The sequence below is a fragment of the Antechinus flavipes genome, chromosome 2 (genome assembly GCF_016432865.1).
Source record: "Antechinus flavipes isolate AdamAnt ecotype Samford, QLD, Australia chromosome 2, AdamAnt_v2, whole genome shotgun sequence".
In the NCBI taxonomy this organism is placed as follows: Eukaryota; Metazoa; Chordata; class Mammalia; order Dasyuromorphia; family Dasyuridae; genus Antechinus; species Antechinus flavipes.
This window is the reverse complement of record NC_067399.1, coordinates 452,302,670-452,316,727: the sequence shown is the minus strand read 5'-3', so window position 1 is coordinate 452,316,727 and position 14,058 is coordinate 452,302,670. Positions and strand designations below refer to the sequence as shown.

At 37.5% G+C, this 14,058-nt stretch overlaps 2 protein-coding genes across 3 annotated transcripts in view; both read right to left on the bottom strand.

Annotated features, from left to right (window-relative positions):
* The window catches only part of LOC127550460 (beta-defensin 126-like), a 55,180-nt gene that overhangs the window by 1,325 nt on the left and 39,797 nt on the right, over positions 1 to 14,058 (bottom strand). The gene's annotated exons all lie outside the window — the stretch shown is intronic.
* Positions 3,145 to 14,058, bottom strand: part of LOC127550463 (defensin beta 118-like) — a 66,183-nt gene continuing 55,269 nt past the window's right edge. For both annotated transcript variants that reach the window (XM_051979446.1, XM_051979447.1), the window contains exon 2: positions 3,145 to 3,615. In XM_051979446.1, the coding sequence (XP_051835406.1) occupies positions 3,242 to 3,615 (374 nt within the window). In that variant the 3' untranslated portion in view covers positions 3,145 to 3,241. The remainder of the gene's footprint in view (positions 3,616 to 14,058) is intronic.

Below are 14,058 nucleotides of genomic sequence, written 5' to 3'. Positions count from 1 at the left end.
TATACTAAGCACTTGCTATCCAAGTAAAGCAAAAAGAAAGAGTTCCTTCCCTCAAGAAAATGACATTCTATTTTTTTAAAAAAAATAAGGACTGTTTTACTTTCCAAATTCTTTCCCTTATTCAAAAGGTAAGAAAAGCAAAAACTATCACACACACATAAATATATATGTATATATTAGGTGTACATACATTTTATATGTGTGTAGTTATATATATGTGTGTGTGTGTATATGTGTGTGTATATGTGTGTGTGTGTGTGTGTGTGTGTGTATCCATATACATATATAGTCACATAAGATAACTTTCTGCATTACCTTCTGAGAGAAGTGATTGTTAAATAATCAATTATTGGAGAGATTCAGTATTTCCTTTCCTAGATCTTCATTCTCTATAGGCCAAACCAACATCTGAAGGACATTGCTTATATTGAAATTGGATTAACTTTTTCTTCAGTCTTGCTCAGATCCCATCCAAGTGAGGAAACCCATTGTGTTCTACTCAGGCTGAGATGGGGTAATTTTTTTGCCCAAGGTTGGGGATGGTCTGGGAGCAAAAGGGATCACAATAAAGTTTTCCTCTATACTGCAAGCCCTCATTAGAATGAGTCTACTTAGCATTGTAATGATCATTCTCATATTAATTGTTAACCAATCAGAATGGATTGCTACCCTAAGGAATACCCCCTCTTCCAAGGGTATATAAGTATTGAATGGTTTCCGTGAGGGGTTTTGGAATTCTCATGTGTTCCTAATGCCTTTTATAAATTATTTTCTAGAAATGATTAATAAAATGATTAATTACCCAGAAACTATGTTTCTAAAACTTTTCATACAACACATTTTGTTCAAAAAAGCAAAAAGAAAAATATGTTTCAATTTGTGCTCCCAATTCATCAGTTCTTTGTCGGGGTGGATAGCATTTTTATACTAGAAGTTCTTTGGATTTGCAATGGATCTTTCTAGTGATCAGAATTACTAAGTCTGTCATAGTTGATTAGTTTTTGCAGTATTGCTCTTACTGTATGCATTGTTCTTGAAGTTCTGCTCACTTCACTCCTCATCAATTTATACAAGTCTTCCCAAGTTCTGCTGAAACCATTCCTTTTGTCATTTCTCATAGCACAATAGTATTGCATCACATTGATGAACTATAACTTGTCCAGCTTTATCTTAATTAATAGGCATCCCTTCAGTTTCCAATTCTTTGCAACCACAAAGAGCTGCCATAAATATCTTGTACATATTTTCCTTTTTCTTTTATTTTGATCATTCTAATGAGGACATACAAAAGGGAGCTGAAAAGTGTATTAAGGAGGAGGAATTGATTTGTGGGGATAGGGTAGCAAAGCCTGGACAGTCAGAAGGAGAACCAAAACTGAGGCTCCAGAAAGAACTTACCAATGGGAAAAACCCCAGAGAAGAAAGAATATCTACAGGAGAGAATAGCCAACAGATAAAGACTCAGACACGACTTTCAGATTTGGGAACTGCTAAATTTGATCACTGCTAGCTTTAGAGACAGAGTTTCAATTAAGTGATAAAGTAAGAAGCCAAATTACACAAAGTTGAAAAATGAGAAAAAAGAAAATGAGTATTGACAGTTTTCCAAGGATATGATTCAAAAAAGGTGCTAGGGAATAATTCTTAAGTGACTTAACAAGGACCACTTACCTATTAGTAAATAGACCTACAGTGCCAATTAGTGTCATACTAAAGTCCTCAGTGTCATGTTCTTTCCTCTATTTCTATGTATCCCTGGGGAACGCAAAGCCATATTTTGACCTTTAGATAATCCACATAGTCCTGGCTCATTCTACCCACAGAAAGCTGAGCAAAAGCAGAGATTTCATGGGCTCAGGCCCTCGATGATCATCTTTTCCCTTGTTTAAGGGGGCACTGAATTCAGCTCAGACTGCAATGGCTGTATGCCTTTAAGCCTCTTCAGTCTCTATCTCATTAAATTCCCCCTTTCCTTGAAAATAACTGGTGAAGAACGGGAAATAGAGAGTACAGTCTTGACTCCCTCCTACCCTTATCTCACAGTCGTCCGATGCTGGTCTTGGAGGAGGTTGCAGTTTCCTGTGCAAAAACCATTGTTTGACCTTGAGAACAGTCTGTAAATCCAAGTGCTAGGAACTATCTGTAAGACTACAAAATCCTCACCCCCCAGGGGTTGATGCCAGGCCCACCATGCTCCACTTTCTATTTACTATCTTCCCTGACCCAGCCAATCCTCCACCATAACTTTACTTTCTAAGGATCAAAGGGTTGCCTGATCCTATACTAATCAGACTTCATAAATTCATAGTGCATTAAAGCTATGCCCCAAAAGCTATGAAATGGTCCGTATACCTTTTAATCCAGAGATAGGTCTATGAGATCTGTATTCCAAAGAGATTGTTTAAAAAAAAAAAGTAAAGGATCCATTATAGCATTTCTTTTTGGGATAGTAAAGAATTGGAAACTGAGGAATATCCATCATTTGGGGAATGGCTGAACAAATGTGGTATATGAATGTAAGGGAATACTATTGTTTTATAAGAAATGATAAGCAGACATATTTGAGAAAAATCAGTAAAGGCTTACATTAACTAAATGAATGAAATGAGCAAAACCAGGAGAACAATGTACACAGCTACATTGTGAGATAATCAACTTTGATAGACTTAACTCTTCAGCAATGTTTTAAGACAATCCCAAAAAGACTCATGATGGAAAAAGCTATGCACATTCCAAAAAAGAACCATGGAGTCTGAATATAGATGGAAGCATACTGTGTTCACTTTTTCGGTTGTTTTATCTTTCTCGTGATTTTTCTCTTTTGTTCTGTTTCCTCTTTCACATCGTAACTAACTTGGAACTATGTTTAATATGACTGAACATGTATAGCATAGATCAGATTGCTTGCCGAATTGGGAATGGGGGAGGGAAAAAGAAAAAAATGAACGTTGAAAACTATCTTTACATGTAATTGGAAAAAATAGAATTCTATTAAGTGAAAAATAAAATTTTAAAAAATTTAAAAGGAAAGTTTAAAACAAAAATAAAAGCTATTACACAGCCAACAAAATAAGTAGAGAGATGGGAAAACGAACAAACACATAAATAGATTGATGGTGTATGGATGAATGGCGACCAACGGAAGATCGTCGAAAATGCTTTATTGAATCCCAGAATTGAACAGGTGCCCTGATCCGGTACCAGGAAGAGGCAGTCCGAGCTCTCTGACATTGCTTTCCACTTATTCCTCGCTAAAATCACCTCCTGCTGTGGGAGCTTGGAAGGGGGCGGGTTTTGCAGGTGGGGTTGCTTTGGCTGGGGTTGCTGCGGCCGGGGGAGTTGCTATGCCGCTGCCCCCACCCGCTGCTGTAGTCAGGAAAGCATTAGGGGTAAAAAGGTTGTCGTCTGTAGGTGCGCTGGTGGTCAAGGCTCCGACTAATGAAGGCATTGTTTCTTCTGACAAAGTCGAATTGTCCTCGGACTCCTTCCGAAGCTTATCAAAAGGCACACAACCCTTCCTCCTATCGGCGCACGTAGAATGATTGCTCTCCGTCCTCTTGCAGTGATTCCGACACCGCCCCGCGTTATTGCAGCATTTTTTGTCTGCCCAACTACCTGTTCAGGAAAAGAACAGAGCACGAAGTGAATAGGGGAGCCTCGGAATAAAAGGAATACAGCCTGCCCTGGCGAGAGATGGAGGTGGGAAGGAGGGACTGACATTCTGGGACTCTGTAATCCCGAAAACTTTCTCAGGACAAGGGGCGCGGAGCCAAAGGCGATGGCAGATCTGGCTAGGAGAAAGGTGGGGAGGATGGTGAGAGGGGAAAGCCCTGTAATGAGGAAGGACAAGAGAGAAGAAGCTTGTGTTTCCGGGGAAGGGGAGCACCTCCCAACCTTTCAGACTTTCTTCCTCAGCAGGAGTATCACTCACAACCTCTAAGTCTCCTCACTCCCCGGAGAAGCCCAAGAGCACGGGGGGAGGATGGAGAGGAAGATCTTGAGCTCTCAACCCCACCTTATGCGCCTGTCCCTAGGAAATGCAAAGCAAACTTTTTAACATCTGCCCAGTCCCGGCAGATTCGGGAAATAAATACCAGAAGATAGCTTTAGTCGTTCAGCCGTGCTTCGTGGCCCCATTTGCGATTTTCTTGGCAAAAAGCGGTTATCGATTTCCTTCTCCAACTCATTTTCCAGATGAGGGAATGGAGGCAAACAGGGTTAAACTTATCCAGAGTCACACGCTAATGAGTGTTCTGAGACTGGAATTGAACTCAGGTGTTCCTGACTACCCCCGTTCACCTAGCTGCCCCATTCACAGAGGCATTCTTTTTGGATATTAATTAGAGTCGGGATGTGCAGAGGGAGGAAGGGAAGAAAACAATAAGAAGGGCTGTCAAGTGAGGCCTCTGCTCCAGATAGAACTGTGGAGAGAGACCTGGACTGAAGAGTCAGAGAATTAGAGTCAAATCCCAGCTTTTTCATTCACTGCTTGTGACTGGAGGAAATACACTTAGCCAGTTCCCTCAAACATAAAATGCAGTGGGGAGTGGGGGGAGGTTGAACAGAACATTTCTAGAAAACTAAGCTTCTGTGATGGGAGGGAGGCCGCAAGGATGGGAGATAGAAGGCTGACTCTAGAGTTAGAAGACATGGGTTCACAAGCTGCCTCTGACACTACCTTATGTGACTTTGGGCAAATCAACATATCTCTCTGAACCTCAGTTTCCTCATCTGTAGGAAAGTGCAAAAGGTTGGACTAGATGTCCTCTGATGTCCCTTTCTAAATCTGATTCTGCGCTCTGTAATTCCTCTAATTCTTCATTAGAAGCATGTGAGGGAAAGAACAGCATCTCTGGTATATGAGCCTCTCACTCAGGCTGCAGAATATCCCTGCTTACTCTATCACTGCCAGCTCTTGCTCTCCTAGGAATATCATGCAGCATTTTCAAGTATCTGCTCAGCCAAGACAGCTTGGAGTTAAATCACTTCCCACAGCAAAGACTTTTCTGCTTAAATTGTGCTGAGAATTAGAGTAGATAACTACTCCTATAGTCACTAATGACAGAACTCCTTCTGCTCAGGTGCCATGCCCTTTTCTCTGCCTTCATTCTTGACTATTATAGTTTCTTTAATAATGTTGGTTATACTCTTCATCTTGAAACTCCTATCATCTGCCTTGGGTCTCATACCATTTAATGATTACTTAGTGACTTAGAGCACTTCTAACTCTCTGTGCTATTGGTTACTCCTCCTCCTGTCTCTCAAAATGTGAGCATGTATGTTTTTTAATAGTATTTTATTTTTTCCAATTATATGTGAAGACAATTTTTAACATTCATTTTTTTAAATTTTGAGTTCCAGAGTTTCTTCCTGCCCCTTTCACCTTCCCAAGATGCTAAGCTATTTCATGTAAGTTATGTATGAATTAGAATATCTGAAAGGCTTCATTTCTTCACTCTCTCTAATTCACTTTTCACCTTTCATCTTTATGAGGTTGAATCCCAAATCTCCATCTCCTTTCCCAGGATCACACTTCCAGTAGTCTATAGATCGTTTCCAATTGGTTGCCCTACCAATTCTTCAAGTTCAACATGTCAGCAATCAAATTTTTCATCTTCCCTGGATTTTTTTCCTTGAAGAAGTTTAAAATTCAGGCTTGGCTTGGGTTGGGTTAGGCTGATAAGGCCTCTGGAGAACAAAGGAGTTTATGCTAATTGCTTTGAACTCTGGCTTGAGAAAACATTTGACTAGGAATTTTAGGATGATTCTAAATTTGTGGCAAATAATTTTACTATTGCCTATGTAGGCTAGATTTAGTTATATTTAAGTATAAGATTTTAAAAGAACAATCGGTTGTTAAAGAAGTTCTATTAACTTACCTGAAAGGGGTCACTTGCCTCTCATTAGGTAAAGAAAAGTCTGACTTTTCTAAAGGTTTCAACTCGGGCCAAAGTTGGAGCTTAGGAGAAGTCTATTGGGAGTATTGGCCATGTGGGGCCAGAGGGAGAAAAAAAAAACAACTATACTGTTTGGTGAAATTTATTAATTGAAATATGATAGTAAAAGCAGTTTTATATTATTGGGAATTTAAAGCTGTATTTGACTGGATTTTAAGTTAAAATATAAGTTATTAAAACAAAATGTCAGTAGTTTACATTAGGAAGTCATGTTTGTATCTCCCTATTTAGATGGTATGTTGCTTTCTAGAAGTATTGGGTAATTTGGAAACTATGAGTTATGCCTTAAAAATTTGTCAGCTCTGTTGGATAAGTTTTATGAAATTTGGTTCAAAGTTATTTGCGAATCTTTAAGTTTAAAGTTTTTGAAAAGTGAGTTAAAGACAAAGGACAAGAGAGATTCATTTGCAAAAAACAATAATTGCTTTAATAAAAAAATGGTGTGAGAGGAGCAGGAAGAGAGAGGAAAATGACTTTCCATAAATAGGGGATAAAAAGGCACAAACCCCTAGTGAATTTATCATTTGCCATGGGAAAGGAGATACCCCATGACATTGGGGACTGTGTTTAACTGGCAGATTGGATCCTAGGGGAAAGAGCACCCTAAAAAGGTTAGTTGTGAGAAGTTGGGGTCTGGAAGCACGGTGGAATGGAGAAAGGGTGACCATGCGATAAGGGACAATCTAATCCCCTTCCCCCCATTAAGATGGTGGTGTTTTGTTTTGTTTTGTTTTGTTTTAACAAACTGCAGCTTCTTGCTTCAAATTTTAATTGCTTCCACTGTTTAATGGACATTTTAAAGAATCTTTCAGATTCTTTTATGTAGAATTGGATATTCTGGATAAGTTTAGTTGATTGTATCCTGAGGTTAGGCCCATCATTTAAAGAGCTTCTGAAAATAATAGTTTTTCCCTTGTCCTTTTGAAAATGTTTCCGTTAAATATGAAAGATAACTCATGAACTTACTGAAACAAATTTATTACTGTTATCAATATGAGGTTATGGTATTTCTAAAAGTTTAATAGTTTTAAAAACCTCTTGGACTTAGTTTATTCTAATCTAAGTTTTAATTGATTGTATTGGGTCATCCTGAAGTCATTTAAAGAGCCTCTGAAAATATTATGGTTTTTTGTCCTTTTGAAAATGTTTCTGTTATGGACAATATGCAATTTGGAATATTTGTCTATGTATTGGGTATTTTAAAGCAAAATGATTGAATGTATCATGTTCATTTATGAAACTGTCTACTTAGATATGAAAGAAGTGAACTTACTGAACAAATTCTTAGTGTTATAAATATAAGGTTATGGTAAATATCTGTTTAGGATTTATCTGAAACTTTGGTTAATGAGATTTGTTATTGGAAGTAAAAATTTCTTGCGCTTATAGTTAATGCTATTTGGGGGTTTTAAAGCTCCACCCTCTAACAGTTAGTGTGACAATTAACTGTAATAAAAATGAATTAAAGCTATTTTATCCTGTCTTGCTGAAAGTTAAGTATTAACTGCTTTTAGGGTTAGGGTCAGGTTTCAATTATGTTGTACCTTGCTGTTTCCAACCTGGAATCATTAAATCCTAAATACTTGGGCAAATAAGTATTTAGTCTGATCAACTATCTGTTACTGGATATTGTGTCTGGACATTCAAGTTGTTTTTTTAAAATTTTCTAACTAATGAAAGGACAAAAGCCTAACTGCCATTTTATCTATGGAACTGTAGCTGACAGCCTACAGGGGTGAGAGGAGCTCCTTCCTGTCCTGTGAAGAAAACCTAATAAGCTGCTGGTCAATTCATACAGGCCTCTTCACATTTTGTTTCAGTCTGTTCTAATCTTTATTTGTTAGATTTGTGTTTTTTGTTCTAGATTTTGGTCAAATTACAAGTACTGACTTGTTTCTGGGATCTAGCATACTTACAAGGACCTTGCATTTTGATATCAGGCCTCTAATAGTTCAGGGTTGTCTGCCTTGGTCTAACTGCTCAGAAATCTGGATCCCAGTGCAGCTCCTGTTCTATCGAGAGGGGACAGGTGGAGCTACTCCAGGTACCACTTTCCCCCTTTGGAGTCCCTGACAGACTTGGGTTGCCCATCCTAGCAAGGACAACAGGACTGTCTTGAGCACTGCTACACCCTACATAAGCAGAGGCTCAGTTAAATGCACAAATGACCACAGACCTAACTCACAGTGAACTGTCCATGTCAGACTGGATTCTCTGGCTGAGATGCTCCCCAACTGCAGAGGAGCTGCTATATCTGCAATAGAGAGGCCTGTGTGTCTCACTAAATAAGGAATGTTGTTTTTATGCTAATAATTCTGAGGTTTTCAGGGAGAGACTGGTCCTTGACATAAGTCCTTGCATTTTTCTAGTTTTTGTTTGGTTTATTTGCTTTAGATAAGGTTGGTCAAAATTATGATGCTAAGATCTTCTAGAGGAAGGTAATTCACTGATTTGAATATTCAGAAGAGAGAGAGTGTGGAATGTTGTGCCACAGTTCTCTTTTATTGTCCTGACTCAGTTTTCCTAATTATCCTGTCTCCCTAAATTGTTCTGCCTTGGTTTATAATTGTTCTGTTCAATTCTGCAAAACCACCCTTCCTCCTAAGCAGAATACTTGATAAGGATAAAAGATCTTATATTTTAGAACATCAGAATGACTCTCCTCATCCCAAGCTATTAGAATATCAGATGCTGTCTTAGCAAAATGCCTCTCCCCATCTCCAGGGTTCCTCTCCCCATTGTGTCATCCCATCTCCAATGGCTCTCCCCACCCTGTCAGAGTCCCGTTCCCACTCTCAGCACCCTGACTCCACCTCTGCCTCAGTCTACCCCCTGTATGTGTGAGCCACATGCATATATGTCTTTGAGAATTCACATTTGCTGCTGGATTCTTAGAGACCATAGTCTCAATCAGCCCCGGAACCAAACCATGGATCCATTTATCTCTCCCTTTCAAATAAAATATTAAATATTTTCCAATCTCTATCTTGCCTCAGTTTCTCTGGCATTCCAACTTCTGGGCTGGTGCTCCATCCACTGCACCACTTAGCTGCCCCCCATGCATATGTTTTAAAAATAAAAAGCTTTAATTAAAAAAAAAAGAAATATTTGTTCAATAGAATTGAATCCAATTAAGGAGTTCAGAGATTCCTGTGGACTGCAGCAGACAGGGAAAATTTCCTGGAGATGATGGGAATGGATTGTGTTTGGGATTCAAGCAACTTAGAAAAATGCATTGTAAACTGCTTGAGGACAAGCATTGTATCCATAGGACCAAACACAATATTCTGCACAAAGAAGCTGTTTAACAAATATTTCTTGATTTGTTAAAATGATGAGCAAAGAACTAAGGAAAAGACACTTAGACTGGAGAAATAGCATGAGAAAAGCTATAATGAGAAAAAGCTAGGATGGTGGGAGTAGGGGCAGAATGTAGACAATAATGAAAAGGAACTGGTTGGCACCAAGAGAGTGCCTTGGAGAGCAAGGAGAGGTTAAACTAATAAGATAGCTTATTGTTTTAGAAAAAAAGTAATTATGTATTATGAAATAACTTTTTTATGTGGAATATCTTGCATCTTCTATACATGTAAGAATTTTGGTAATAGTCAGACCTTTGAGTATTTATTATACTTGGTATATCCTTTAATAATTTAAGTAATTTTGTACTCAGAACTTAGTCTCAGAATTTAACTTCAAACTGCTGATCCTCAAGTTACCTTTCAAAAGCATTACAGTATTGTTTCGTCTGTAATTATGCATGTTTGCTATAAATGAAGACCTCATTGTTAACATGAATAGTCATGTGTGGGATAGCAAGATCCTTACTCAAATTGACCACTCAGAGGCATCTCCAGGTACAGACAGAAAGTTCCTTTATTTAGAATCTCAGAGAATGGGTGGTCCCAGCACTGAGGAAAAATTCAGTGCAGGACAAGCACTGTTAGTAGTATAGCCACTGTTAGTGTGTACACAAGCATTCAGTCTTTGACAAGCACCAAAAGCAAGCTTTTATCATCAAAAGCTACCAAAAAAAACACAGTACTTCCCTAACCCACACTGTTCCTATTGGCTTTTAATTTCATTGGCTGGGTTCTTGCCCACAGGGAATAAGGAAGCTCATGGACTTTCTGCAAGAACTTATTTAGGGAATAAGGAAGCTTGTGGTCTTTCTGCAAGCTATTTTCACATAAGCATTATTGAAAATGTGTTAGTCGTTTTTATTTCTGAGAAATGAATACTGGGGTTCTTATTAAAATAAATACGCTGTCTCTGAGAGACTTTCAATATATCTCACTCAGTTGTGTAAAACAAACATTTTTGTTAAATTAAAAGGGAAAAAAGGCTGAATGGGAAGAGTAAGCCATAGTGTGTAGAGTACCTTGATAGCCAAACTAAGGACTTGGCCTGTGTCTTGTAAGTTATACAGCAGTAAACTATCAAGAGGTCTTTTCCAATCATTCCAGTAGCAAGATCTCTTATCTCTAAAGATCCTAATAATTCTAAAATTCTTAGGTAGCTAGGTGGCACAGTAAATAGGGCTCTGGGCCTGGCAGCAGGAAAACCTGATTTCAAATTCAGTCTCAGATGCTTCTTAATTGTGTGAACCTGGCCAAGTCACTTAATCAATGTCTGTCTCAACTTCCTTAATTGTAAAATGGAGATAATCATGGTTCCTAACTCACAAGAGTTGTTGGGAGGTTCAAAGGAGAGAATCATTGCAAAAGCGAAAAATGCCCATTTCTATTCTGTCACATTATTCTATAATCATTTAGTCCCTGACTGAAGGGAGCAGAGGGATAGGATTTTGGCAAGGACTAGGGAAGGGCTTGAAGGGAAGCAGAGATAGAAGCATCTGGAAGATGACCCAGAGACAGTCAGTTTGTCTAGAACATAAGATGTCTGAACTAACCTGGGAATTTGGGGAATGGAAAAGTGAAAGCCATTTTGAAACAAGGAATGTCAGAACTTGTCAGTAAACTAGATAGAGCACAATCAAGTTGAAGAAGCAATCTATTTGAACTCAGCAGACAAGAGTTCAGGTTTGCCTTTTCCTCCATGCTACCTAGAGATACGACCCAGAGGAAGCAATGTTATCATTCTGGGACCTCCTTCCCTCATACATGAAAGGAGACAATTAAACTAGTCAGCAATCTAAAGCTATGATCCCATAAAGGTTCTGAAGGAGAAAGAGGAGTCAAAAAAGAATTTGAAAGCTTCTAACTCAAGAAAATGGTAGGGGTATGGAAAGAAATGGAGGGATGGAAAGAGGAGCCAGCTTCAGGGGAATGTAATAAGAAATCTAAAGTTATAATATGGTGGAAAGAACATTAGACTTGGAGGAAGAGACAGAGAGATGGAAAAAGGGACAGAATCAGAGATAGAGAGGAGCCCAAAGATGCCTTTGTGTATGTGGGAGCCAGCCCCATTTTGAACTTTGATTTCCAGGGCTTACAAGTCTAGAGAGGGCCTCCCCTGCAATAGATCATACATTCTCCTCTGAGAGCTGATCTTGATCCCAACTGAAAAGCTCATGTACTCTTGTTTCTTCAATATGCTGTAATCTATAAAACTTCTGATTTCTGTTTGCTGTCTTAGATAAATGAATTTTCTAAGTAATCACTATATGTAATGTTCTTTTGTGCAACGGTGAGAAAAGAGTAAAGACCATCCTTTCTCCAGCAAGAGTGATGAAAGAAGTGGATTTTCTTCTGAAGCCCTAGACATCATATCCCTAAATTAGATATCTTCGAGGAGTGGCAAATATAATAATGATTCAATGTTTCTTTTTAAGACTGTAGGAAAGATAGCCTAGTCTCAGTAGCCCTGGATTTTATCAATCCCTTCTCCAGAAAGTATACTGACACTACCAATACATCCCTTCTACTGCTCTCCACAGAGTATATAATAAATCTCAGATAATATCTATTCATTCCATCCTTGAACTTGAATTATATGTATGTATATACATAAATGTATTTGTGTGTATATGTATATGTATATTTTATGCACAGATAAATATATTTAGAATAAATATGAAATGAATACAAGATAATTAGTAATGAAGAGCACTAGAAGTTGGAAGAATCATGAAAGGTTCCTATTCCTATGCTGCTGAACAGAAATAGAAGAAATCACCCAATGACTAAATCCACTATGAATTTGTTACCAAACCTCAATTGGCTCTTACTGCAATAAGTCAAATATTCTATTCCTACTAAACTGCTTTTTTTTCCATGCTCCACGATAGCTATTCCAAATCTTCTCATATCTTCTCAAGCCTACCATGTCACCTCTTTCTCATACTTTCTCAGACAAGGCTCTCTCCTCATATTTCACCCCACCCATAGACCATTTGATGAGAGTGCCCCCTTCTCCCCCTGCTCCTCATTACTTAGTTATTTCCTTCCACTATTCTACTATTTTCTTCCAGGCTTTTCTGAAGAAATGGCCCTTTCATCATAAAATCATTATATAAGTTGGATGATTATGGGAAAAACTTTTCTGGAAAACATTTGACGTGTTATGTCTAGTGTTGTTTCTCATTTCTGCTACCTTGAAATATTTCTAAGGGAAAAACATAATGTTTTTATTAATACTGTGATAACTGCTTTGTTTAAAAAAAACATAAAAAACAAAAGCAATTCCCCTCTCAAAAAAAAAATCTGTAGACAGAGAATTCAGATCTAGGAAACTTTCTAACATGAAGTAATGCTTGCAAGTTTGTGTAATACGTTGCTAAATTCATTTTTGTAAATAGAGACTTACTTTCAGTAGGAGATAAGGAAAGCTTACAAGATATTTTCTTTGTCATTTCATTCCTGGCTAGTTTGGGGGTTACAGAAACAAAATTAGACAAGCAGAGAAAGGAACATTTTTTCCCTGAGTTGTAGAAATTTATGACATTGTAATTTAAGAACTAAATTTTTAATTGAAATCTAACATATCCAAAGTGTGTTTGGAAGATTTTTGTAAATGCTGAAATATTTTAAGAAGAAAGAAAATGTGAGCCTGCCACTATAAATCTCTGCAGAGGAGCTAACTGAAAACAGTGGACTATATAGTTAAAGATACTGACAGTTAATGATTCTTGGGAAAACTAAGATTTTGAATGATATTGTGATTATAAATCTAGATTTGATTTGATTGAATTTGTTCTAAGACTAAATTATAATATGGTCTTATTAAAAGGGATGTGTTCTCCTCTTGAGATAATTGAGATATTTAATCCTTTATAGGTAGATCAGACCTCGATGGAAATATTTGGAACTGTATGAATAAGAACTGAAAATCTAATTTACTCTATAGCGGTTCTTTTGAATGTGAGAATTCCACATTGATAGAGGGATGAAGTGATTTTCTATGTAAGATGATTCATAAATGCATTCAACTGAGTCAATTTAATTAACTGCAAAAGGTTTTGTAGTATTTAAAACATACCTCAAATAATCCATAAAATTTTTTTTGTGTTATTGTTGAACTTCCAATCTTTTCTTATACTGTGATTTTTGAGATAATCATCTTATAAGAAATATTGTTAAAAATGATACCCAGAGGATGATACAATTGTACTGTTGGAAAAATAACTCCTCTTTTGATAGAAAATGTTTTCAGTTAGATGTTTAAAAAAAAATTATCAGATATTTAATTGGGAGTTTGGGCAAGTACCACAGACTTTATAAATATTTCAGAAGTTCTTTGGAGTCATGTCAGATTTTCATTCTCCAAGATTTTCAGCATTCCTGAAGTCATAAAATTGGGTGGTATAGCAGATAGAGCACTGGGCTAAGAATCAGAAAGACTCAGCTTCATGGGTTCAAACACTTCCTAGCTGTATGACCCTGAGAAAGTCACTTAACACTGTTTGCCTCAGTTCTTTGTCTGTAAAATGATGGGAGAAGGAAATGGCAAACCCCAGTATCTTTGCCAAGAAAACCATAAGTGGGATCCCAATGAATTGGATATGACTGAACAATAACCACAAAATCTTGGAAAGGGAAAATATATAATTTTTGACAATTTGATGGGTCAAGGTAGAAATTTGGGCTTATTTTAATTTTTTTTTATTATTAGGTAGTTGTATCATTTTCATAGGGTTATT